At 40.1% G+C, this 27947-nt stretch overlaps 2 protein-coding genes and 1 long non-coding RNA gene across 4 annotated transcripts; 2 read left to right on the top strand and 1 right to left on the bottom strand.

The window, feature by feature from the left end:
• Window positions 1–165: 165 nt before the first annotated feature.
• On the top strand, window positions 166–2192 carry LOC132975912 (C3a anaphylatoxin chemotactic receptor-like). The gene has a single exon (XM_061040802.1). It carries the CDS (start codon window positions 752–754, stop codon window positions 1835–1837), a length of 1086 nt encoding a protein of 361 aa, XP_060896785.1. The 5' UTR covers window positions 166–751; the 3' UTR covers window positions 1838–2192.
• A 3349-nt stretch (window positions 2193–5541) lies between these two features.
• On the top strand, window positions 5542–27580 carry esrp2 (epithelial splicing regulatory protein 2). Of its 2 annotated transcripts, XM_061040908.1 has the most exons (17): window positions 5542–5686; window positions 5862–6014; window positions 6471–6599; window positions 14090–14203; window positions 14706–14820; window positions 15026–15121; window positions 15802–15856; window positions 16335–16445; window positions 16640–16772; window positions 17077–17119; window positions 19441–19742; window positions 20410–20643; window positions 20855–21053; window positions 22274–22511; window positions 22602–22797; window positions 24549–24649; window positions 26161–27580. In XM_061040908.1, the coding sequence occupies exons 2-16, from the start codon at window positions 5883–5885 to the stop codon at window positions 24633–24635; spliced, it is 2184 nt and encodes a 727-aa protein (XP_060896891.1). In that variant the 5' UTR covers window positions 5542–5686; window positions 5862–5882; the 3' UTR covers window positions 24636–24649; window positions 26161–27580. The 2 variants fall into 2 exon arrangements, with proteins under 2 accessions (XP_060896891.1, XP_060896900.1); XM_061040917.1 differs by having other exon boundaries at window positions 5557–6014; window positions 16338–16445.
• Window positions 13086–17720, bottom strand: LOC132976014 (uncharacterized). Its single transcript, XR_009673354.1, has 2 exons — window positions 17514–17720; window positions 13086–15972 (listed from the first exon to the last, which is right to left on the bottom strand). It is a non-coding gene; the product is annotated as an uncharacterized LOC132976014 (long non-coding RNA).
• Window positions 27581–27947: the final 367 nt, after the last annotated feature.

Raw genomic sequence — 27947 nt, 5'->3', positions numbered from 1 at the left:
CACCTTTATTTTAGCCTGAAAGAAAAACACACTGGCCCGTCTGGACGTTTCCTATGTTTAGTGGTTGAATGCTGAAGTTAGCTGTTGTTAACAGAAGCTAATGCTAACAAATATGCTGTCCCTCATACTTTATTTCCCACAAGGTTTTTGTTCTTTTCAGTGACTGATTTATCTTGGAGCAGTTTAAAACAGGTTTTTTTTGGTGAGATTCTTTACTTCCAATCAACACAGCAGCTCGACCTTAAAGCAACATTTCAGTTTCCCACCCTGAGCATGAAGTCAGAGAAAAATGGCTGCCTTGTGAATATGGTGAATTGTGAATATTTAAAAAAACTAAAACATGTGTCACCCTCTTTATAGTGTGATGTTTTCTGTACAAAAAAATGAACGTGTCTGTTTTCTGACTTGAACAAAATAATAATATTATTTAACATTGTACATTATTAGTTTATCAATCAGTCGACTTAGAAGACTTTTAAATATTTCTCTATCTTTTTTTTCAGAACTTATTTTGTTTTTCTAACTTATTTTCAACAGTTTTTTAAATCACTTTGACAACAGTTTTCTTTTTATACCCTTATTCGTGATCTTATGACGCATACATGAATCACCGCACTGTGTCTCTAATAGCCCAGTGAGGAAACCCCTTTCCTGTGCCGTCTATTCTTAAAGGGAAGTGAAGAGTTGCTTGTGTAGCAGTTTGTTTCTCTTTTCATGCAGACGCCCCTGTCAGCACACACACACTCACACCATGAACTTCTCACTTGAGCGGAATTCTACTGGGGAAATGGCTCCTGAGGAGTTTGCAGGTGGGACAGCGGTGGCTTGTGTGATCCTGGGCCTGTCCTTCCTGGTAGGAGCTCCTGGGAACCTGCTGGTGATCTGGACCATCTTGAGACACGTCAAGCAGCGATCCCACACTGTGGTGCTCATCCTGCATCTGGCTGTTGCTGACCTGTTGGTCCTCATCACCCTGCCTGTGTGGATATACTCCCTCGCTCACTCCTGGGTGTTTGGAGAAGCCTCGTGTAAAGCTATGGTGTTTATGATCAATGCCTGTATGTACAGCAGTGTTTTCCTCATTACTCTCATGAGTATAGAGCGCTTTGTGGCTGTGCGTTATCCTTTTGCCTCAGCCGGCTGGAAGAGGAAAAAAGCTTTGAATAAGGTTCTGCTGGCTCTGTGGACTGCAGCTTCTTTGTTCAGCATACCTGTCATCCCAACACAGGTGGTAGGAGAGGATTCTGGTGAGGAGCACTGTCTGTACCGGTTTTACACCTCTGTGGCCCAGGAGCTGGTGTGTGTGCTGCTGGAGACGCTAGTGGGCTACATATTGCCTTTCTCAGTCCTGGTAGTCTGCTATGCCTGCCTGTGCAGCCGAATCACTCAGATGACCTTCAAGTCCAAGCGTAAGTCCACCGTCCTGATTGCCAGTGTGGTAGTGGTGTTTGCTGTCTGTTGGACGCCTCATCACATTGGAAATGTCCTCTCACTCATCATCCTGTCCATGGGGAACTCGTTCCCTGATGAAGCAGCTTACCTGGAGGATGTAAGGAGCACCATGACCTTTATTGCCGGGGCCTTGGTCTTCATCAGCAGCACTGTCAACCCCATCCTGTACATGTTTGCAGCTCGCTCCTTCAGAAGCTCCCTGAGAGACACAGGCATCCAGAAGCTCTTCCGCCACATCTCCAGCACCTCCCCAGGTGAGGGCAACAGAGAATTGTCCTTTGTGTCGAAGAGGCACAGCAACCAGACCAACAGCTCCCAGTGTGTGTCTACAACAAAAGACCAAATGGATATCTTAGTAAAAATGTGTGAAAATAACCCATCCTGATTCTTCATGTTTTCTATCTCTGTAAAAATAGCTGTGTGTAAGTTAGTTTTTTATTAGGAGGATATTTTGCCTGTTGTGACGCTTGTTTTCTTTGAAATAACAACGGAGAAGTGGAGGAAGTGGGAATCAATTGTCCAATGCTGTAAACAACCTGTTTAATATCTTTTCTAAATATATATTTTTTCCAATACTGAAAACATATTTAAAATATATTGTATATACTGTACTTACATTTATTCAATATGAATGATAAAAATATATTCCTTAAAACCTGTCTAAATGTACATTTCTTTATGAAGACCTTTTTTTTGGCATTTTGTTGATGTTATTCTGATTAAAAAAAACGTTCCTGTTGGAGGTATGGTAACATGATTGGTCAGGGCGCAGTAAGTTTACAGCTGGTTATTCTGTGGTTTCCTCTGCCACTTCTTATTTTTTAACACTTTTGAAACAGAGAAATTTACCCACAGCTTGTCTTGTTTTCTCTTTCTGTGTTGGGAAATAATAACATCGATGACACAGTCCCACTCTTTGATATGAATTCATTTGACAAAATGTCTTATTCAATTCACCTTGTGCTTATTTATCTATTTTAAAATCAAGAATAAACATCTAGAGTAAATGAATTATTTCATGACAATTGCGCATACAATTGATTTGTTATCTAAAGACAACAGTCAGTTCTTTTACTTCCTCTTGGAAAAAAGATTGCAAAATGAAAAACTGCATGTTTCCTTTACAGAGCATCAAAAAGAGGAATTGTGTCTCAATGTTTGTCACAGTCTTATAAAACTCAAGTCAGCCCTATACAGTGGGAGGGTTCAACAACAGCTTATCTAAATGTATATGCCAGCTAGAAATGTTTTATATATTCATATAATAGCATATTAAGTTTTTGTGTTGCCATGGTACCTCTCACCAACTGGATGACATTGACATCAGCTCAGTGTGGATCACAATGCTGTTGTATGGTTATTTATAACTATTTATTCAGGTTTTTCATAATACGGTCATGAATTTAAAAGTTTATTTTTCCAAATAAAAATAGTGACAAAAATAACTTACAGAACTTTGAAAACACAGAGGCCTTTCTATCAGTAAAAGAGCATTTCACTTCAATATATCTATTTCCCATTGGACAATGAACAGTAACAGCAAATGGAGAAAAGACAAAAAAAAAGGATCTTACAAAAGACAGAAAATAGGTAAAAAAATAAATTGTGTCACTTCTGTGTATTTTTCTAAATGCATCCATCCAGGAAATGATCATGATTAGTGTTATTCTATGTGAGAACAGTTTGCATTTACACTGGAGCAGTTAAAGTGGAAGAACCCAAGCTGTTCCGGGAAGGGTTTAAAGTGGACTGGATTTCTTCACATGTAAAGAAGACATGTACTTTTTTGCTAAAAATAAACTTAAAACAACTGGAATAGTTGACACCAATACCTCAAATTATGCCATGGTCATTAAAGATGTGTTGATTAAGATTGCTCAATATGATAAAGACACGCACTATGGAATGAGTAAACTTACTGTGACAACACTTGTCACTTCTCTGGAGCCTCCGAATATAAGTGAGTCAGGATTATTTAAACTGTGGAAAATTACGGAGAGCAAAGGGCGTGACGAAGAAATACAGGTCAGACAAGAGCACACAAGAAAATACAGCGGACCCTGAGACATGCTAGACCTTTTCTCACAGTATGAGGAAGCAGCAAGTATACATACATTGCATTCAGCCAATCCCATGCCTTTCACAATGAGTAAATACACTCTCTTATCAATTCAACACATTTATGTTCTGTATTTTTTTAAGGTCGCAGAAATAATTTTATAAAATAATGCAAGCCCACATAAAGCCTATACTCTTGGAATTTAACATACTGACATGTTGAGGTCACAGCAAAGTGATTACTTTCTATAGTTAAATCCAGATTTTCAGTTCTCCTTCAGTAAGAGTAATAGTGGTTAAGCCATGGAAACGCTGCAGACTTTTTTTTACCTGTAAGGATATTAAGGCATATACCCAAAATAAAAAGGCTATAAAAAAAGGTTACTCTCACAAGTAAGCCCATAAACTAAAGAAGTTAAAATACTGAAGCAAGAAATGGTGGTCACGGATTACCATCTTACTGAAGGCCAAGCACTTCAACAGGGTCAGGGACTGAAATTCAATTTTTGTTACATACAAATCTTTAAAGCCAACTCTGAAAATGCAAAAAGCAGTTGGTCTTGGTTATCCCTTAATTGCAATAGAAGTTTTTTTCCACTCAATTTTTTGCCTCTGACTTGGTAAAAGACCTGCACAAAGATGTCCACCACATGATACCAGCACTGACGCTGGCACAGTTATGTTCTGGGTACAGTGCTGGCTCTTACAGGTTGCAGTCTAAATTACACAACATTTTCACCAGTTGCACCTGCTGAAAGATTTTAGCCCGTCATTTTGGTGCCACAGTCAAGACAGCATGTTCGAGCATGCCTGCTATGAGCAACTTGAAGACAAATGTGCTTTACTGTTGTTATTGTGGAAATATCATTATGTGTCTAGGATTTCAGATGAAGTGTTTCCCAGTGTGTTCCTCAACTGATCAGACTGGTTCAGCAAGAGAGAGTGGGTCCACATAAGGAAGGCGACACAGAGAATTACTCATGGCATTGGGGGATTTAAATGAGTGAAAGGAGATGAAGAGACAAAAGCCTCACATTCACTACACTCTGCTGGCCCATAGTGAGCAAAGCTGGGAGTGTCAGCAGCAACAAAACACAGAATTCTGGGAACCAGGCCAAAGACTAGTGAAAACTTCAGCAGGCCAGTAAGGACCTGTTAGGTTATTGAAAACTTTAGGTTTTTTTGGTCTTTCGAAGTGACATGGGTCTGTATCTCTTTCTCTTTCTATTCTCCTTTCATCATTTCTGTTAAGCAGTCCCAGCTTCCTTTTTACAAGAATGTCATATTGGCAACTCAATATTAACCACATTTGAATTACGGCAAATCTCTCAAATCTCAATAATTGCTAAACATCAAGGAAAACGTATAGCTAGATTTCAACAACAACTTTATCCCACCACACATGACCAAAGACTAAGAAAAAAAGTGCCATTTTAATTTGCAGAGTATTTCATTAAAGAAGCCGGGGGCCATTTGTGTTTATTTCTGGGCAAACAATGCAGGCCAGTTATAGCCAACCAGGACAGAGAAAGCACACTAAGAAAAAACACAGAATGTTTTCATAAGATATTCAAGATGGGACAGACAAGAATATTGAATTACGACACAAATGAGATGTGACTTCCAGGCTAACTAATTCAATGTTGTCTGAACTCTTTTAAAACCTACAGTAGGACTGACTTTGGAGACTATTACAAAATCTGCCTGGCCTTAAATAGGCCTATGATACAAAATAGGATACAAATTGAAAGATGACCCATGTCTGTAGTTAAAGACCTATTTTTGTGTGTTTTTTTCCCGCATTTAGCTGTTGCCTAATCTTAAAATGATTTACTATGTTTTGTCAATTGAAAATATCAGTATGCCTATGCCTCATGGACTATAAAGTCCTTTTCCCAGATTAGACTTCTTCCTGATTCAACAGTCCTGACCAATCATATTTCAGCACTCACCCCTGCCTCCCGCCCTCACCTTTCCAAACCAGCCAATTGACGGAGGCTATCCTCGAGCAAAGGCTGGGCCACACAGGTAACTAAAAAAATAGAAAGGAGAGGAGAGGGGGAAAAAAAACTCCAGGGCTTGTTATGGAGTTCGTGTGAACGAAACACGGATTTCCACCCTTCTTTACCAGTTAAACCAGTATCTCTGGATAGAGCACACTCAAGTACTTCAACAGGTAGAGTCTCTGACCGCAAACTCTTCCGTGGCTCCTCTGAAAATAATCTCTCCCTCCGTTTTCTCTCTACCGTTTACCTCAATTGAGTTTCCAGCCCTTTTGTTCGCTCTTCTTATCACTTGGAAAAAGGTGAACCCTCGTGTTATTTTTATTTTAATCTCTGCTTTAATTGTAGTTTTTACCCTTGTGGTCCCTGATGGCTTCGCACAGTGATACTCTGGTGGTGTTCTTTGGGGCAACAGCTGGTGCAAATGGGGGTAAACTGGGTTCGGATGAGAGGGAAATAATTCTCTTGGTGTGGCAAATTGTGGATCTTCATGAGAAAAAGGTACGGACCTTTCTGACCTGTTCGTTGTACGGTGTCTTATGTAGCAACAGTGTTTGTGGCATAGTATCTACCCGTAGTAGAACAGTAGTGTGACATTTAAATCACCATGGTGTGCTCTCTGAAACCCTCTGTAGCCTGCTTTTCTCTTGTGCTAGCTAACGCTACATCAACTCTCTGTCCACCTCACCTTAACAGGTGTGCGACCAAAATTTAACAAGCAGGTGAGGAGTGTAACTAAGGGAGATAAAACACCTTTTTTTTGGTTTGGCATGTCAGCTTGTTAATAAAAACAACGCTTTATTGACAATTACTGGCTTTTTGCAACTATATTGTCAATTGTTTGTTTGACTTTTAATAAGAGCTAATTTGCTGAATTATAGAGCCTACTCTGTCATTAGTCATAGCCATTTATTTCCCGCTGCATTGTACGCCATGAAATGCTAAATCCCTCCACAGGTGGGGAAGCTTCAGAGGTGTCTTGTCAAACCAGACACTTTGGAGCTGACAGATCAATGTAAAGAGGAGACAGGACTGACTCTGGACGAAGTCGCCAAGGCTGAGCCCCTGGACAAAGTTCTGCAACAGGTGAGTCTAAAAGGAATTTGAAAACAAGTCCATGTTAGGAAAAGGGCCTTAAATGTCCTCGTTGTCAGGTTTACACCACTTTTTAAATATATCACTGGTGACGCTGCATAATTTAAGAAACAAATCTACAGTGTTTGATTTGATATTACTTTATTGTCAGACATGGTCACAAATTCGTCTTGCATCAAAGCAGCTCCATTTGCAGCATAAAAATTACAGACAAGATACAAAGACACAAACATCACTAACTATCGACTGGTGAACAAAAGAGTCCGATCTTATTAAAACGTGGGACCCTGTATCTCCGGTTTGATGTGAAATTCTCTTTAACCACAAAATCTTCCTGAACCCTGTTTTCCTTGCTCTTCTTTTCCTCATCATTCTCATTTGTTGCCAAATGTACCCCAAATTGTTGGTATGTTAAAGCGATTTGTAGCTTCAGCTGCAAGGCCAAATGGTGTTATTGCTTGGTAGATGTATGAAGGGAACAATCAAATGGGTCAGATGCTTGTATTCTGAGTGCTAAAGTTTTTTTGGTGAGTTTTATTCTGTATACTCGTATTGAGTTTTAATTTAAAATGCAACCTTAAACTGGTGAACTCTTACCTAAAAGAGAGAAAAATAAATCTACAGCAACAGCTTTTAAAGCTCCTTTGTCATCGGTTGTGAAAAATTCAGAAGCAAATTAAAACCAAGCCAACTTTCCTCTGACAGTTTTTGCCCACAGCGAGATCAGATGCAACAAGCCTGACTTGGTATTAAGCTGTACATTAATGTGAGTAGTGTCAAATTTCCCTGATGACCTTTTTAAAAAGACGGTCTTCCACCTGGATGGGAGATGTCATTGGTCTATTCTTGACAGTTTAACTCTGCTGACAGTTTGCAGAAGCTCTGGGCGTAGGATAGGCAGAGCCCGAGGCATGTGGAGATAAGCAGGAGTCTCAGGTCTAGTCTTGTCCCATCCTGATGCGTGCTGCAGACATCTGGAAGGCGGAATGTTTACCTGGGACCGCACCTCTGTTTTAGGCTGCAGGACAGGCAGGAGTGTGGGGCGTTATGATTCTCATCAGCCAACCTGCAGTTGGTTACAGCACATCCTAATGACCAGGATGCGGATTTGGTTGCTGGTGCCTCCCTGTCAGGAGGTTTGTTTGTGCAGAAAGTTGTTATGCTGTCAAACAGGTTTTCCAACCAGCTTCCCAAGAGTGTTAGGTTAAAGTTGGTGCCCTTTATCTTACAGTTTTAACCTCTCATTATGATGAAGGTTGGTTTTGGTAATCATTTTCCCCATCTGTGCTCCAATGAATTGTTTTTATATGGCACCCTAAATACAAAGCCTGAACTGCTTTACATGGGAACAAGCAGACAGAAAATATGGAAGGGAAGAGGGGGCGGGGGGGTACAATAATTAACTAAACTTACATCAGTAAAAAACAATAAAATGTTATAAATCAATAAATAAGAATCAGTAAAAAGATAAACGAGGTGTCAAACGTCTGGGACACTTGAGGAACATGTTACCAGAGAAGCATTTGAGGACTGTAGCGATAATTGAATGAAGATCTCTGATGTTTGGATGAGCAAAGTCATTAAAAGCTGCACGGGGGTTTTGGTCTCAATGCTCATCATTTGAGCCTCATACCGGCCTGGTAAGACTTCAGCTCTAGGGTAGGTTAGTTTGTGTGCTGAACTTTTAAATATTAACCCAAGCAATCAGTTAGTGCATTTCATACCTTTGTCTCGACGGTCACCTTCTCTCACTGTTTCAGACCAGTGTCCTCCCCAACAAAGGAAAATAAGGGAATGCATATTTCTTGAGCTAGTTTAAAGTTTTGCTTAAAACTACAGTTTTGAAGCAGCTGCTTAAAATGGTCTAGCCGATGCCAAAGTATCCAATGATTGAGAGAAACCAGCAGTTGCCTCTCAGTAGTATAGTATTGATCTCTGTGGCCCGAGTCCCCGAGGACATTTGTTAGTTTTCTATGGTGAAAGATTCGTCGAGGTAAAGAAACCTTGAAAGATTAGCAATGCTGTGTAACACTTGGCCTTCTATAATTTACCAGCTAAACTTGAGTGTGGATGCACAGTTTGTAATATCGTGAGCTTCTGTTGCACATGGATGTGGATTAATGTGTGTGATTTTATCTGTTCTGTGAAACACTGTTACTCTGACTCGGGGATGGTTAAGCTTCTTGTTTTGCATAATGATGTGATCCTACACACCATAATCCACAATGACATTTGACAAGTGTGCATATCTGTAAACGAGCCAATTTCACATAGTCGAAGTGAGCATATGTTCAGTTCTATGTCTGTCTTTGTTCAAACACATGTTCTGCTAAATGTGCAATAAAAATACTACACCGTAAGGCGAGGTGACAGATATAAGATGAATTGAATGAAAAGTGAATGTGCAGAATATTGAATTTATTACTAGTTCCTTTAGTGTTTTAAAGTCAGCACATGGCAGGTAACAAAGTAAAAAAAACATTTAGTATTTTAATACTGAAGAGAGCAAGTGGATAAAGCTCCTGTAGTTCACTGTAGATGACAGAGACCAGCACAACAAGTTGTTTACTGGATAAGTGTATCAAGATAATGATGCTGTATATGAATGCTAAATTACATGTTAGGGGACAAGTCAGAATATTTGATAGATGGTAACTACCGACAACACGATTGTACCTGAGCATCTGTGTTTTTTGTCTGTTGTTTGTGTAGCTCTTTTATCACATTGTTGAGCCTGTGCGTCACACTTGTGGCACAGTCTAGATCCGGGATGTAGTCGTATTGTTGCTGACTGCACTATTTAACACTTAACATTGACAGCATGTCTCAGCCCGTAGATCTGCACGCAATGTGAAACCTCACACACCTTGTCGTTGTTGTGAAACTGACACATTGCTTCTCTTATGGTAATTGTTTTTCAACTGTTTAAGACCACAGCCAGAAGTACAGACTACAGGCTTTGGCACTGAGTTAACTTATTGATCTTTGCTGCTTACTCAGAACAGCAGCTGTATTGTGACATGGTTAAGATCATGAGTCTCATTAAGAGTGAGTCACAAAAACCTGGAGTTGAACCCTTTGGGAAAAAAGCTGCATCAGGGTGACAAATACAAATCTGATGTGTTTGAACCCAAACCTGTGATGTTCAAGTTCTTATAGCTCGTCAATATAGCCAACTTAGTCTGCTCGGTGTGTCTCAAGATCTCTTAAGACTCAAATGTAAGGTGAATGCCTCCACAAAGCATTGTATGTTGTTTTGGTGAAGGTGTTGACATTTGTGCCTTTTTCAGAAATGACTGTGTAATACTGGAGTGTAGTGAAAGCAAACTTAAAGCAGAAACCAAATTTTGCAAGTGTGGAAAAGTTTAATGTTTGATAAAAATACGTGAAGAATACTATGACACTGCGGCTTGAAGAGTTTTTATTTTTTTTCAGTTGTAATGTTGTAATAGGTAAACACACTCTGCAGTATGAGAACAGCATCTTTTATACTTCGTCATAGTCTTCTCATGTTAACTGTGGGAACTTCCTTTTGGTTTCAGTTTTAGACTCGATTTGAGCTTAAATGCTCTACTTTTTAACTTATTATTCTCACATTCTTATCCACTTTCCTTTGTTTTGAAATTCATCTGACAATGTAAAAAACTGTTTAGAAACAGGGTTGAATAAAGGCTAGGGGTAAGGTTTTAAAAGCAGAAATCTGATTGTATTACCTAGATGTTTAAAAATCCCTAACATTTAAAAAAATAGTCAATTTCTCATATACACACTGATTACTAGAGAAAACCAGAAGCTTGTAATTGTAAACTCATTGATAGATCTCCTATCTTATTTTACTCTTGAATTCTTAATTATTTTCACAGATACATTTTGCATGAAGCACATATTTTTCTTTCTTGATCTCAGCTCATTTTAGTGTATACGTCCTGGGTCTTGAGACAGATGCTGTGGCAGCACTGTGTTTTTAGCATTAGCTGCCCTTAAACAGTTAGCACAGGGACTGTTCTGCCCCTGACACTCCCTGCTGCTCTTATCGGAGCTTGTTTCAGCCACCCTCACCTCTGCACACAAACAGTCCGATTACACTGGAGAGAAAACTCTGATAGGGTCATGTTCAAAGGCCACTTCCTCCCCCTCAACTGTGGAAATGCCTTCCAGAGGGTAGAGCGAGACGAAAAGTTTAACAGAGAAAAAATGAAACCTAGTTTCAAACATAGTTTGTATGTGTGAGACCTACAATAAGGACAATCAGATGTATAATTATTGAGCTAAAACAAAGCCTCTGACTTCCATTGGTAAAATAGTATTTTATATCACAATATAACTCATAGTGAACATCCCCTTTTTACACCAGAGCCAATTGTGCCAGTAAAGGTTACCTAGGATGATTATTTGAATGTTATATTTGTTAATGTATAGTCTCTACAAGTAGGACAGCCGGATGCTTTTGTCGCCCTCTTTAGCATCAAGTTGAAAACAGTAGTAGAAAGAGGAACCTGAATCATGGTTAGTTGTGTCACTAGCAGTTCTTCAGTAGCTTGTTGTCTCTTACTATATACATTCAGTGTAAGATTTGTCTTCTATTTGTTGTTTGCTCAATTTAAATGGCCAGGGCCAGAGGAGAAAAGAGAGACATTTGCTTTTCTCAGTAAACACCTTCAATAATTAGCCCAAGGTGGAGCTGGATGCACAGCTATGAGCAAACATGAGTTCTGTTATCACTGTAAACATGAAACAGTGCAGTGTGACTATGCTTAAAATGTCCTGCTGATTGAATTGACACACTTTTGAAAACCACAGTTCTGGATTGGTAGTGTTGGCACAGTAAAAGCTTCAGGTATTAAGTAGGATTAGAGAAGATACTTTTTTTTGGTATTGTGAGCTTTAACACAAATACTACTCGATCGAAAAAAAAGTGCAGCAAAAACTACGGGTGACTTCCAGTATGAAAATGCACATTCAATGAAAAAGCTGTGGGCGTATTTGTTGTATTCAGGGACTTTACCTCATGTTTTGTTACAATATCAACTTAATGAGTGACTCTGATTTTAGGGCTTTCATACAAAATGTGCCTAGAGATGCTCGTTAACACAAAATGTCAAATGCAACCAGAGCTGAACTAAAACATAAGGGGCACAAAAATGATTGATAAGTTGACAAAAGATGTTAAGCATCATATTTAATAATAGATCTGGAATAGATAGAATATAGTATGAGGACAACCCCTGTTGAACATCTTGTATACTAAAAATATCTTTTTGAGCCACTGTCTTCACAAGCAGTTTATTTTGTTTACCTTTTTATAAAAGTCAGCTAGCTTTGGAATAACATGTTCGCCTTTTTAAGTAGGCGAAGCCAACACAATAACATTGATATCCACTTACTGATTAAACAAGACGCAATATTAATATGTATATACTGCAGTGCTTATACTTGTTTTCTTTGGTCTTGAGTGTTTCAAATATATTCTGCTGCAAAGGATTTTTTTTTTCTTTCAAAAAGTCAATCAACAATATATCCAGATATTCTTACTTGACGTGACTTTCTGCATCTCACTTGCTCAATGTAAGACCAGCATATGTAAGTGCTGACTTCCTTTTCACATTATGCAAAGCAAATGGCTTTTTTTTTTTTGACATCCAGCTCAAGTTTTCACATGACCTTGACCTGTAAAACTACTGAAAGGTTTACAGAAAATGAGAGCTGAAGGGCTTAGTGGAAAGACTTGTAATGACTGTCTGTCTTAGACACAGTTTTACAGGAAGATTATTGTCTATAAAATAACATTTAGTTTTAAAACATTCAGTGATCTGTGAGCTCATTTGGGGTTCCGGGTTATCTCGAGCACACTGAAAATAACAAGCTGTTTTTTCTCAGATCAATGACTCTGTTGGGTTTCTGTCCAGCCATCCCCAAAATCATCTAAATCTAACCCTGAAGCATTTCTTCCCTCGTCAGCAGCTGGTCGGTGTTGCCAAATAGCCGTGCTTTTCTGTCTGACTGTTGCGGAGCTTGCCTCAACACGCACCTCTATTACTCTCTCACTGTCTGAAGATCTGTCATATATAGCCAGTGGCCATGTGAACCTTCTCAGACACTGGGTCTCACACCCTGATAGTAATTTTGCTATCACAGTCATGACTTTAAGGGTTCAGTGAGGAAGACACAAAACCAACAGAATATTTTCTAATGTGGCTAAAGACAGAAGAAAGTAGTCTGAGTTTTGTATGGGAACATTTAGCAACAGATGAAAGCAAGCACTCAACAGAGAAGTTTCAAGACCTCAAAATGATGTAAATGTAAATGATTGAAGAATCTTGTGTGGCCTTAATAGACTACTAGATGTGTTGTCCAATGGCAGTTAGACAGATGGAGAGATGGGTTTGAGATGTAAAATCTTGCTGAGGGTTAAAATGTAAAACAGAGAGAAGAACTTTCCCTCAGAAGTTTGATATACATATGATAAGTAAGAGTTCATTAATTTCAGAAGTTTATTTACATTCACATTATTTGGTCCAAAGCATTTCTCACCAGGAATCAACAACTTTCACTTGTTTTGATTTGCCTGTCTGTGTTGTTGTCTTGATTTTAGTATGTGCTCCACACACTGATTGTCTGACCACTTCGTAGATCTAGCTGGTGCAAAAAGGTGAAAGAGAATTTGACTTGATTTCACCAGAGGACTTTAACTGGGTGTCCATGCAGCACTGAGTGCCCAAGATGTTGGTTTATGAAGTTTTGTTGTTGTTGTTACAAATTTCCAGCAGTCTACATTTGAGTTATTAACCTTCCATAAATGACTTGAACATCGCTGCTCTTAAATTAAAATCATGACCTCAGATGTCATTAGCCTCACTGTGTTGATACTAAAAGGATGGACTCTGTTGCCAATAACACATTGACACAACAAAAGGAATGGGCTCATTTAATGTGGTGGTTATAAATAAACATGCACACATGTGGGAGTTGCTGGTGTTTAGGATTGGGTGATGTGGCCAGCGTCAGCGTTTACGTCGAGATGAGACGGGCAGGTTGGACTCGTATGGGTTGTTTTTCCTCTCCTCTGGCTGGGAGTGTTGGTCACGCTGTGAGAAAAGTGTGATCCTGGTGATTAGGGGTGTGATCATTCCTCTCCTTTTGTCTGCCTCATTCGCCACTAAGCAAACACAAAAACCTGTTTTACAAGCCTCGTTCCTCCCGAGAAACAAACACAAACAGTGAAATGTCAAACATGACACCACCTTCACTTTTGTTGCACATGAGTCTGATTGTTTTCTTAACTTTTACGTAGGTCATGGTTTTTGTACGGTAGACACTTGAACAATAATAAACAGGTTTATTATAAAAATTAATAGTTGTTTTTTTCTGGAAGTTACATATTGTATAATACAAGCATTTGATCTGTAGAAATTCTGACGTATTATTCTAATAAAATGAATGTTTCATCTTCTTTTGCCCTTCCCCTCTGTTTCTCTGTGCAGTTCCAGCAGTCGGTGTCATCAGAACTGAAAACTCTGGGCAGAAGCTCTTACACACTTTGCGTCGACAGCCCCCTGATCGTCCGACAGGCCCTCCACCCAGAAGCCTCCAAAAAAGTAATAGTTTTTTTTTCCACTGCCTGAAGGGAGAAACTGTAAAAAAAATAAAAACATTCCTATAACTGGTATTGTGAAAATATGAAATGTAAGCCCTTGATTAAAAAAAAATAGAAGTTTGAATATAGAATAACAGTAATCCTATTTCTCATACTTTTTTTTGTTCATAGCTTAAATGACATACTATCTAATAAACAACATTTTAGCCTTGAGGGTTTAGAATTCATGGTAGTATTGAAATGTGTTAAATATAAGCTTTTATCCCCTCATGATGTGGGCATTGAGGTCAAGAGGTCATGACTTTATGATGGATGTTTTCCTCCTATGTTTGTTCCGGGTTGTAACTCTGACACGGGATGATGTCGGCATGAACAAATCTTTTCGTCTGCATCTTCTCTGTTTCATCTTTTTGATCGTTTGCTTCCTGCTGTATCCAATTTCCATGTAAGGTCACCATACTGCGGAAACTAAATTCTTTGTGTTGTTCCTTCTTTCTTCACAGAATCTTGTCCTTCCTGAATGTTTCCTTTCATTTGTGGACGTGAGGAAGGAGTTTCACAAATGCTGCCCCAACGCTGGCCCTGTGGCCAAGCACACACCAGCCTCCATGTTGGAATGTATCTTTTACTTGCTTGTGTACTAATGTTGAATGTATAATCAAAACGTAATTTCTAATGAATGTATAAACTCTCCTTTCATAGTTCAGTTCAGGTTAACTTATCTAACAGGGAAACTAACCCTAGCAGCGTTCACATCACAAAGTCTTACACATTACAGTGTGAAGCAGCATAAACTGGTCTTCATCCTTAACTGTTTGTGCAGTTGCGGGTCTCCCTGCTGTATCAGAGGAGATGTTCGGGGTGAGGGAGGTGAGAAGCATGGTGCAGCTGACACTTTGCATCCTGGCTGATCCTTACAGTAAGTAACAGCCGCTAACAGATATTAGATTCTCTATTTTGTTTATTGTCAAGTAGATGCATACTGATACTCATAGAACTAAAATACATACCCGTGCAGAGAAAGCAGAAAATACCATGTCAATATGAAGAACAGGAAAGTGCCATGTGGTGTTCACAGGTAGTGATTACCGTGTATCAGCCTTCTTTGGCTTAACTTTCTATAATCAGCATGATGACTGTAAAACTAAAAAAAAACAACCTCTCTTGCAGGTTTTTTATCTTTAAAGGTGTGGCAGCTTTTAGAACCCTAAACAATGTCTCTGATTATATAATTTGTACTTAAAAAGCCAAAATAACTTCAATCAGGCATTTCTCATTGTTAACAGATCAGATGTGTTTTAAAGCAACAAACAGTCTTCTCATCATTACTTGATTTTCTGTCATTGGTTTATGAAAGATGACTCCAGATATGTTAAAGCACAAATAAGTCAAACTTTGATTTAATGTCTTTGAGCTGTGGCACTTGCCTCTAGCTTTATCCTCTTAATAACAGGCAAGTATGTATTTGCATGTGATCGGTAACAGGAATGCAGAGTGTTGAAAACGCATGCTGTTTGGCAGGGTGAACCTGTTCACTACAGAATACTGAAAACATTGTTTTTGTAACTTGAATGCATATCCTCCTTTGTTTCTCTTTAGATCACAAGTTCTCCTGTGTTGAAACCGTGAAGTACAAGTTTGATTCTGGCACGTGGTATGTATGAACTTTTCAATAAATGTACATGTGTGTCTGTGTCGATGCCACACCTGTGAGCCAGCAGTGTTGTTCACAGACTGAAATCCCCCTCCAGACATCTTCAGACCTCAGACCTTTAGCATTGATTACAGCAACAAGGAAGCCAGCAAGTAAAGCATGTTATTTAAGCTGTCCAACTTTGCCATCAAGTGCTTACCTGGGTTATCTTGTAGCAGAGCCTCAGATCCTGCAGTCAAAAGCCTGTCACCTTGACAACCCCCTGACATTTAATCATGGTAGTGTGTTACTGTGTTGAGCACTTACTGTGAGTGGCCTCTGTGTCTGCTGGCTGTGGACAATTTGTTCAATGAGAACAAGGTGTTGGGGGTGGTTGTAATCTGTAATCACCTGCGGAGATTGTTTTTGTAATCTTTATGTTCTTCCTTTGTAAATAAGATCATAATGTCTTTCATTTTTTTTTGTTTTCCCTGATCAGCAGTAAGACTGAGCCGGTGGACAGTGAGACGGTCATTAGAGCTCGAGGGCTGCCATGGCAGTCATCAGACCAAGACATTGCTCGCTTCTTTAAAGGCCTCAGTATTGCAAAGTATGTTTAACTTGATAAGCTGTCAAAAGCCCCTTTATACTATAAATACTTTCAACATAGGCTATTTGAAGCAATTGTGGCTATTTCCCCCTTTTCTTAAATTATAATGGATATGAACTTGCACTTTGACCTCAGCTACTACAGCTAGCCTGGCTCAGTATACTCATACATGTATCTGTGCTCCTGTTTTTCAGAGGCGGCGTGGCCCTGTGTCTCAATGCTCAGGGCAGGAGAAACGGCGAGGCTTTAGTTCGTTTCATCAACTCTGAACACAGGGACCTGGCCCTGGAGCGCCACAAGCACCACATGGGGAGCCGCTACATCGAGGTTAGTCAGCATTAATCTCTCGTTCAGGCGTACAGTGTTACTCTATGTTGTGTGTTTAAATATATATGCTTAGCTGAAAATGAATCTCCCCTTTAAGATCCTAAAGATGCGTGTTTAAGTCTAGTGAGAAGAGGAAGAGGAAGAAATCAAGATACATTTCAATAAATTCCCTCAGAACTGTTCCTGCTGGTTTTGTTTGGTTTATTGGACTGAAGATCTATCACATGTCAGTTTGAAGAAATGAAATCAACACTTCATGAATCATGTTGTTGTTTTGGCTAAATCCATTCCCCCTTGTCTACAGGTCTACAAAGCTACAGGAGAGGAATTCCTCAAGATCGCTGGAGGTCAGATTTCAGATTTTGTTTCTCTCTCCCCTCTCTTCTCACCACGTTTGTCTGCTTCCCGTGGTGAAAGGCTTTCTGTTAGTTAGGGTAGACTTCTATTACATGGATTTCCCGCATCTCTGAGGAAAAACAAGACTCTTCCACATCTGTAAAAGAGCAGCTCTTTAGTGACTGTAAAAGAAGAGCTCTCATTTGCTCTCCGGGTCTCTCTCCTGTTACCTGTTTCTCTACCTCATCACACTGACTCTCCAGCAGCTTATCTTGGGCTAATAAAAGACGCTTTGTGAGGAACTTCCCCCACTGCTCCCATCCCTTTCCTCACCCCTAGATCCCCAGCGTAAACCATCAGAGGCCAATAGAAGAGACATTTCCCTCTCCGCTAACAGCCGCTCACCTGTTCAGTTCTAGCCTGGGGCTGTACTCCCCCCGAGGGAGAGGAGGCTGACGGTCAGTGAAAGGAGCAGCTCAGGGCTGGTACAAAGGGGGTGTGAAGAGACAAAGGCAGGGCCCGAGGCCTCCGGACCACAGAGCAGCAGCCCGCAGTCACACAGGACAGAGATAGCAGACAAAGACGCACAGTCACTCGCAGCAGATAACTTACAGTGGCTGCCGGTCTGACTGTGGACTTTACTCATGCATGACGATCGGTACAGGTTGACAGCAGGACTTTAAGCAAATTGTTTAGGCAGACACTAGCTGCTTTATCAATCAAAGTGAAAGAAGTTCAGAGTAAGCTTGTGAAGAATCAGGAATTGTCGTATCTGTAACTGTTTGATTTGAGGACTTTTGTAACCTTTTACCATCTAAGGGAACTGGGCCATTAATCATTACTCTTCTGAAATACTGGATATTTCTGGCTCGAGAGTGAAACATTTTTATTTTACTTGAGTTTTTATATAAAAACAATGACAACTTTAATAACCCTGTTTATTCCTCTTTCCTTTTGGTTGGTCAAGGTCAAATACAAACAGGTCATGTTAATGCTCTGCATCAGTCTGCTCTCATAGCTCTCTATATAGCTAATAAAACATTTAACAGCAGTTGATTTAACAGCTCTAAACCAGATGGGCTTATTTGCAGACTGAAGTGTTAACTGTGAGATACGTGTGACAAAATGTGTCTTCATAGCCCTTATTTGTAAAGTCATTGAAGTAAATGAGTTATCACCAAACTGATAGTTCGTGAGCTGTAGCAGAGTCAAGAGGAACATGATGTTAACAAAAGGAAATCAACTAGAAGGACAAGCAGGTTGTTGTTCGTGGGAATTGGCAAATTGAACTGAAATAGTGACGTCATCTCTGCCTCTGCACAGGTCAACTTGCAAAACCACTGGAACACTTTTTGGTCACTACTAGCCTGACTTCTGCTTTTGTTTCTGCTGCTTTGCTGCCTTACACTTATTCTCACCCTTCTGTGTAAAATGTGATTCTTAGGGTAGGCTGTTTTCTAAGTAAATCAGAAATCACAATTGAAAGGTTCATTACATAAAGAGAAGAACAAATACAACAAATAGGATGCAAAGTACATGTTTAAAATAGATGACTTTGGACATTATTTAAATAGAAAATAATGTGTCCTTTGTGCAAATCTTGACTTGAGGATCACTGAGATTGCTTTTTTTAATTTGCCAGGTGTGGGATTTGCTGTATCAGCAAACCAAGTTACTTGTGAGATTGTGCGAGGGATGCTATGAATCTTGGGAAAGCATAACAGTGATGGTTGAGTCACTACTTTGTTCCAAATATCACAGGAACTTTTGGATAGGATACCATGTATTGCATCTGAAGGAAGAATTCCTTATAGGATTCCCTACATTTTTAGGGCTACAACCAGGTCAAAGTTTTCTAATGCTGTTTGTCAACTTCTATGAGATGGATCGGCACAAAGATTTATTCAAGTGCAGACACAGGAAGGTCTCTTATCAACTGTCTGAAGTAAGTACAGCACATTTTAAGAGTAGATTCATGTTGCAAGGAAGAAAAATGTAATAATCCTATGATTTACCATCTAATGGTAGAAATGGTAATTTTTAGTATTGTGATTGTTAAAATTCCTCAGTTAATGACCAGATGCCAGGGTTTGCTCACTGCACTGCTGATCTTAGGTGTAGCCTCAAAAAGCTGCTAGCATTGCTCTAGTCTCATAGATCATTGATATGACAATATAAAATCAGATGCATCCTGATAGGGGATAGTGGATCTTCTACTGCTTTGAAAGCTCAGTTAAACTGATTCAAGTATAAACCATGTTCAGGAACAAAACAAAGAGTGTCTCAGAGGTACTGTTCCAGGTATTTAATCATTGCTGTCTTCTGACACCAGGTACGTCTAATGAGGTGGCCCAGTTCCTGTCCAAAGAGAACCAGGTGATTATCCGCATGCGGGGGTTGCCGTTTACCGCCACGCCTCAGGAAGTGCTGTCATTCCTCGGTCCGGAGAGCCCAGTTACAGACGGTACAGAGGGTCTGCTGTTTGTCAAGTACCCTGACGGGCGGCCCACCGGCGACGCGTTTGTCCTTTTCTCCTGTGAAGAGTACGCCCAGAACGCCCTGAAGAAGCACAAGCAGATCCTCGGGAAGCGGTATATCGAGTTGTTTAGGAGCACTGCTGCTGAGGTGCAACAGGTACATTCTTTTAAGTAGTATGTGCTGGAGAAATCTTTGAGTACTGTAATAATATAAAAACACATCATGTAAGACTTCCTTGAGTAATACTGGAAACATGTGGTTTCAGGGTATTTTTGTAGTGGTTAGACTTTTTTATATAGAGGAATTGATTCAACACTTGGTTGTACACAATTGTGGCTTCATAAATAGATTGTGTAATACAAGAAAATCCCTTTGAAAAACATTAAAACTAAAAATTAAATTAAAAATACCAAGAGGGGAAGTTGTGGCTTTGAATGAAAACAAGAGCATTGCGTGTCTTAAGGAGAAAACCAGAGTACTGTGTTATATCAAATCAAGTTATCATGACATATACAGTATTTCAAAAATCTATATCTATAGGTTTTGATTCTTTTTCATCAATAATAAACAAAACACACGTTAGTCGCTTCTCCTAGTTGTGTTTGACATAGAGCAGAGAGAAAACAGGATGTCTCACTGTAAGTGTGTGATGAAATCAGAAAGTTTGTGAAGTTTGCACGATGGAAGATTACATGTATAATACTGCACAGTTTGGATGTGATCTATATGTTATGAAACCATCCTCCTTCTAAAGGATTCATGTGCTTGTGTCTCAGCCCATGGAATGGCAGATCATGTCATGTTTTTTTTGTGTGTTTTCCAGGTGCTGAACCGCTACATGTCCGCACCTCTGATCTCCACACTGCCCCCCTCACCCATCGTTCCTGTCCCGGTCCTTGCCACGCCTCCATTCCTTCCAGCAGCCAGCAACACTAGAGACTGTGTACGCCTCCGTGGCCTGCCGTACACTGCCGGCATCGAAGACATCCTGGAGTTTATGGGAGAGCACACAGTGGACATCAAACCTCATGGAGTCCACATGGTCCTCAACCAACAGGTCAGACTGCCGGGGGCTTAATGACAAACATACCTAGAAGACTTCATGCCTTAAAAGTGTAAAATGCCATCATGATTCATGTTATTAATGAACATAAGTAGCCAGTTCCTAATCAAATCTCAGTTAGATCAGTCATGTAACTTGTGTAGTAAAAATCCCAACTTCAACTCAATGTTATCTCTGTTTGTTTCTTCTTTTCTTCCCTCTGCAGGGCCGACCCTCGGGTGACGCTTTTATTCAAATGAAGTCATCAGAGAAGGCGTTTATGGTTGCCCAGAAGTGCCATAAAAAGACCATGAAAGACCGCTATGTGGAGGTGTTTCAGTGCTCCACAGAAGAGATGAGCATCGTGCTGATGGGAGGAACCCTGAACCGCAGCGGCCTCTCCCCCCCGCCCTGCAAACTACCCTGTGAGTCAACTTCACTAGATGGTTCATCGGGGCCTTCTCGCCTTTTGTCTTAATCATTATTATTATTATTTAATTAAATAATGTTTAAAAATTTCCTGAGTTTCATATGCTTTACAGGCTGCTGGTATTCATTTAGTAACAAAGAAAAAATGACCTGTATCAAAAAGTAAAGTAGAGACTGGACTGGCTGCAGCTCGAACTGTGTACTTTGCTCTGTTGTGGCTCATATCTGCTTTTAGTGTTGACGATAAGATTAGAATGGGCTGCACTAGAGACATAGATGTCATTACAATTACATTTTACTGTGTAATTGTGTGGTCATTTATTAACAAATTATTTTATTTTTCATTTTCATGAAATAGTGTTTTGAAAAAGGTGGTTTTACTTTTTTCTCCTGCATCTTTCCTTAAATTTCTACAGAGTCAAGGTCATTTCTTTATATCGATTCACTGACCAGTCTCTCTGTTGAAGGCATTAAAACCCAAAAAGAAATGATTAAAAACTAACAGTGGAAACACTCTCACAAGGTCAGCAGTGTTGTGTGTCACTGTGCTGGCGCTAAAGGACACCACAGCTGCCCACAGCCTCACACTGATAGTGGCTGTTTGTATGTAAATACAACCACACTTTAATTTGTGTGTGTGTTTCTATTGTAAGTATGACAGCCTGAAGGACACAGTGAGCTTGGTGCACAGAAAGTGTTTTTTTGTGATTCTGGTGTTCTTAAAGTGTGTCAGCTCTTTCTGTCATGGTTTTTTAGGTTTGCCTGACAGAGTCTTTGCATGTGTCAGACATTTTAACCATATCATCAAAACCTTTAATTTGCAAGTGAAATACAAGATGAATGTAATCGCAGTGAATAACACAGAGACATGTAGAGATATCAGTATCAGTATTTAATTTGAACTCCATAAGAGGTGTTACGCTTACATTTCTGTTTTTATAGCTGTGGCTTTGAGTCACACGGTGTCCCTCATTCTATGGCAAGACACAAGTTGTGTTTGTACAGTATAGATAAATGCAAGCGCTCAAACATCTTCTTTAATTGTTGATTTGTTCAGTATTTTGTTGTTTGTTGTTAAACCAGTAGATAGTGTGTGCTGTTAACCATCTGCAAACTTACAGAATTGTTGTGTCGACTGTAAAAGGATACATTTCAGTTCTGTACAAGTGAACAACCCATCACAGTGTTTATGTTTTTGTCTTGTGTTGTTCCGTAGGTCTGTCTCCCCCCACAGCCTACGCTGCCTTCCCTACCCCGCCTGGTATGCTCTCTGAGGCCGCCCTCTACCAATCCCCCCTGCTGGCTGCTCCCAGACCTGCTCAGACAGCACACAACCCGGCTCACACACTGGCCTACTACCCTCACCCTCACCCTCACCCTCATCCTCACCCTCACCCTCACCAACCACACCTGTACATGAACATGAACATGAACTACACAGCTTACTACCCTAGGTAAGTTCATTTTGAGCTAGAGCTAACTGCTAGGATAGAACACAAGTATCACACATCTCATTTCTTGCCTTTATTTTCTTCTTTCTCCAGCCCTCCAGTCTCTCCCTCTACAGTTAGCTACTTTGCAGCTCCTCCTGGAGCAATGGCAGCAGTGGCAGCCCAACCCCACCACGCAGCAGCCGCAGCTTCTTCGGTTCTGCCTCAGCCCGGGGCCCTGGTCAGGATGCAGGGTCTACCCTACAACGCTGGAGTCAAAGACATTCTCAGCTTCTTCCAGGGATACCAGGTCAGAAATGTAATGAAGAAATAGGCCTGTTTACACCTGGTATTAACATGCAACCTCAGTGATCGTTCACAAGTGGACAGCCTTATGTACAAGTGTAAATTAACCAAAACACATTAAGATACCATCTTGTTTTCTGGGACACATTTTTCCACATTTGTGAAGCAGCTTGTATGCGATTGTGTCTTGGACCAGATCAAAGGATCCCCTACTTTCTATGAAGGGCATTAATAAGACCTGATATGACATTTACTGTTCTTTGATGTAATAAGTCTCTGCCCTGTCGCATACATCTTTTTTTTTTTTTTTTTCCATGTTTTCATGTTATTCTAAAAATGTGCGAACATAGTATACGCATTAAAATGGGTTGGCTTGAAACATGGAACGTATCACACCTGTTGATTCAGTAAGATTCAGTGTGTTTTATTTTTGGAATTTAAGGAATGATCACTTTCTGGTAGGAGGGAAACGTGCAAGAAAGAACGTGTGCAGATGCAATAGCCTGATTCGACCCATGAGCAGTTCATCATGGAGTGTGTTTATGGAGCCCAAAGCGGACCTGCATCGACACATTTTATTTACTCACTCCGTTTTCCAGTGATATCAAGTCACTTCTGGTTGTTTTCTTGATTTTGCTGACATCTCATATCCACAGAGTTGCAAAAGCACAAAACAAACATCGAAATAAGTTAAGCAGGATGAACACGGGCAGTGTGCGTTGATATATGCTGTAGAGTGGGAGCTCTTTATACACCCCACATGTCAAAGTGAGGAGCTGTCTGACCTCTGAGCTCTCAGCCCTACAGCTACTTAAGATTTACCACCACTGCTTGTTATTGCAAAATCACACCACTGTAGTGTCTAATTAGGGGACATGTGTGTACTTGTTCTCTCCCCTATTTTTTGGCTGGCAGTCTAAATGAGGTGGAGTCTTCTGAGGGAGGTATAAACCTGATGGTTTGGTAAGGAGGAGAGGGGGTGGGGTTTTAGGTGGAGGGGTCAACCTGCTGTTGTGGGGTCGATCTTGGTTCTAATTTATCTAAACCTGTACAACCATGTGCTTTAAAAGTGTCTTTTTGTGTTTCTCTTGCCAGCATCAAATTCATAACAAATAAGAGCAGTTTGATATATTTGTGTGTTTGAAAGAGAGAGAGTAAAGCTGACTCCTTCAGGGCCACCTGAAGCTGAACTACAGTAATTGTACCCTGAAATGTTTGACTGTGGGTTTCTGTTGGAGAGAGGGAGTGTGTGTGTTTTCATTGCTACAGTAGCGTCTCTCACACTCTCCCTGGGTGAGAAAAAGAAATCAGTTCACACATTTGGTGTCTGTAACAACACAGTCCCAAGATTTATTTAGCTTGGTTTTTTTTTGCCCTTATTGTAGAGATAGGACAGTGGGTACAGTTGGAAATCGGGGACAGAGAGCGTGGGGAATGACACATGGAAAAGGAGCCCCCGGTCGGACCCAAACCCGGGGCTCCCATCCAAAGGACCAAAGCCTCGGCACATGGGGTGCATCCCCCAACCACTTGGCAACCAGCGCCCAAACTCAATCTCATTCTTGATATAATGTGTTGTTCACATGAAGCCTGTTTAGCGTATGCGTGTGTGTGTGCGTGCGTGTGTGTGTTCTCTTATGTGCATTTTTTTGACTGTTCATACATTTGTATCTGTTGTGTATCTAACTCTTAATATGTGACACAATGTGGAGGCCTCCCACCCTGACTGTGTGTTCATTATTATGCTGTCTGTAGTATGCGCCTGACGAGTACAGCGGCATGGTTCAGATGAGCGAACAGGCCAGGAGTCTGATTCAGCCCAAAGAATGGGTCTGTCTTTAGTGGCTCCCACACAGGTAAGAAGAGGCTGCAGAACAGTGGAGAACAGGGTGGACAGAGACGGCATTTTCTACACATTAATAACTTATCTGAATTACTAACTTATATTTAAGGCTAATGCCAATATGCATGAATGAACCTACACCAAACTACCCAGAAAACACCAAGTAGGTCATATGATGGTACACATTAATGTACAGTTGAATATTATTTTAAGGAAAAGGAGCTTTTTCAAAAGTCAGACTTTAGACTTCATAAAACATTACCATATAAATGTAGAGGCTGCATGCCTCTTTGAAAATGTTAATTTATCCAGAAGTGAAACAACACAATTGAAGACTGTACATATTTAAACCTGAACATCTAAACTCATGGTTAACATCCATATAAGCGAGACCACTGACTCAAATCACATCTCAAAGTGTCCAAAATCAGTTTAGCGGGGGGGAAAAGAAGTCTAATAAATACACAAGTTCATTTTTGCTGTTGTAATGTGCAACTCTTGCAGTAACTGTAAATGTCACACCTTATTCTGCCATCTCTAAACAACTTGTGGGACATGAAATTAAAAAAAAAAAAAGATTCCAGTGAAGAAAAGTTTCTTTAGCATTTGAACAAATCCCCATGATGCACTTATTTTCCACATTATGCAGTTGATAGATTATACTTTTAGAAACATATCTTAATAGAAATGCCCAATCTTGCCATCATGGTTCTGAGCTCTTAATCCGGCATGTTGGCTCGCTTTCTCAAACAGATCTGCGTCTTATCTGCTGTCTCACCTGAAGGCCTGTTAGGAGTGCTGAGTCTGGACTTCTGACACGCTCGCTTTGACATATTTTCTCAATATATCAACATTCCTAATGAAAGCATTCACTCAAAAGGCCAAGCACCTACTCAGTGATCTGCACAGAATAACATGAAGCAGCTTCATGTTGACTCTGTTATTATAAATGAATCATTCAGGATATCTATCATCTAAAAACTGTAGCATCAGTCTTCAGCACTCCTATTTCAAGTCCTGTCACTTCGGACCTACTTTAATACTTTGATCATTCCAAGTTAACGCTTCTCTGATTTAATTACCCCACCGCTCTCCCTCTCTCCTGCTCTGACATGTAATCCTCTAACATGTAGACTTAATGGTTTGTACTGCTTTGTATGCAAATGGGGTCAGGGGTGTTTCATAAATGTAGGTCTTCCAAAAACTCATTGTTATGCATCAAACATGATCTTGATGCATGATGTGAATGCATGTAAACTAACAGATTATCAATGAGCGTCAACAAAACTCTTCTCGTGGCTTTCAGGTCCTCTGGGAACAGCATGTGCTCTGCTTTTTTTTCTCTCTTAGCTCTGCCCATTTATCTCTTTCTTTTTTTCTACCTAACTGGACCGGTTTGATGAGTCTTCTTTTCCAGGGATTGTTGATCCTATACATGGTGTACTCGCCCTGGTGTTTAAGGTGCAGCTCCATCAGATAACACTGTTAGTCTCATGTGTTTCATTCTTCTCTTTTGTCCTGCAGCTGCAGCCAGACGCTGTTCTCATCTTGTACAACTTCAGTGGGCAGTGCAGCGGTGAGGCCTTGATCACCTTCCCTAGCGAGGAGATTGCAAGGCAAGCTGTAGCAGAGCGCTCCAACCATCCCTTCTACGGCCAGCAGGTCCACCTGATCTTCTGTAACTGACCAAGAGCCCTTCATCTGCCTCCTCCTCCCTCACTTTTACCTCCTGTTGCAGCAGCCATTTATCCGTACAGTGCCATTAAAACAGCTGCTGAACCTCCCCCTTTTCCATCATCTGTCATTTATTGAAGATTGTGACCCTGCTGGCCCTGACACTCCTGAAGCGACTTGTGTAGTTTGGACATCTACTGAAGTCGTCATAAAAGCTTAATTTTCGAATGAATGCCTCTGTGGATGTCAAGCTACAGCATTTCTTTGCGGAAATGAGATGGTGTGGAGCCTGGACAAACCTGTATCACTGGCTCTGCAGAGCCAAATCTGCATGTATATTTATATTCTCTATATATATGAACCTGTACAGAAGTTCTTCCTGAAATGCTTGAGGCTATACAAACCACTTCTGCCTTACGACCTCATCTTTATATTTCTGAATTTGACTCTTAACCACTACGAGATTTAACTTTTCCTTCAGCATTTATGATCCTTTGTGATACCTCTATGCAAAGAAAGATGTGTGTTAATGTGCATGCACAAATTTATTAACTTTATGGCCTTGAGCAGTGTTGTGGCTCCAGTTTTAAAAAAGAAAAAGAAAAAAAAATTATAGAGAAATATGAGGCTTAAATAAACAGAAGAAATCTCATACAGCATTGGACTGTCATGGATTAATTTAAACTGACTATTATTTAAAACTACAGCAACACCACAGATGAGCCAGTGTACCAACTCATTTGTTACTTTATTCTTTAGGTAAATAAAAACATTTGTGAGACTTCTTTGATGTCATCCAATTTATACCTTCTTCAAGCACTACAGGTTAATTTGCTTCGATCAATGTAAGTGTCTTTAAAAAAGAAAATTGAAAAATAGAGTTGAATTAAATATCCTTACAGTTGATTCATTTGTATGTAAAAAAAAAAGACTCAGGCGTATCCTCGTGTAATGATCAGCTAATAGATGTCTTTTGTTTTCAGACTATTTATGATCAGTCTGTAGCTTGCCTTATTTCCTGCTTTAGACCGGAGTACTGTGTAAAAACTGCATGAGCTTTTTTTCCCTTTGACAGGCCTGCTGACAGCTGGTGTAGTTTTTTTCCCCCATTTACTGTGCCTACATTACCCAGAGTGCAATACTGGCCAAAAACAAGGCTGTGTCAACCTCTGGTGGCAACAGGAGATGTTTCTTTCTTTTGCAAGTTTGACACTTGTATGAATTTAGATCTTTGTATAGGACTGTAAACAATAAAGATGTTGACAAAGAACCATTTTTCTCAGTCTTCTTTTAAATAGATGTATTCAGACAATTTGACTGAGATTAATATACATTTTCTCTTTATAAATAAAAAGAGCATGTGATGTGTTAAGTCTTCTAACAAAGAGGATGTCTCATTTATTTTAATTTGGCAGAAAGATGTTTGATGGCATGAAAGCAGGCCAGACAGAAAAATAAATCGAGAGGAGGAATGCCATGCCATGCCGCCCACTTGGAGGACCACAGTCTCTGCACATGGGCCGCACATACCAACCACTAGGCCACAGGCATCCCTTATTCCAACTTTTTTTCTCTACACTTGGACCTTTTTCTCATAAAAAGCGCATAATGTGAGAAAAAAATCTTCCTGCTATCAT

Source organism: Labrus mixtus, chromosome 1, assembly GCF_963584025.1.
Source record: "Labrus mixtus chromosome 1, fLabMix1.1, whole genome shotgun sequence".
Lineage (NCBI taxonomy): Eukaryota > Metazoa > Chordata > Actinopteri > Labriformes > Labridae > Labrus > Labrus mixtus.
Note: the sequence above shows the minus strand (reverse complement) of the source record. Positions and strands in the feature narration are given on the sequence as shown.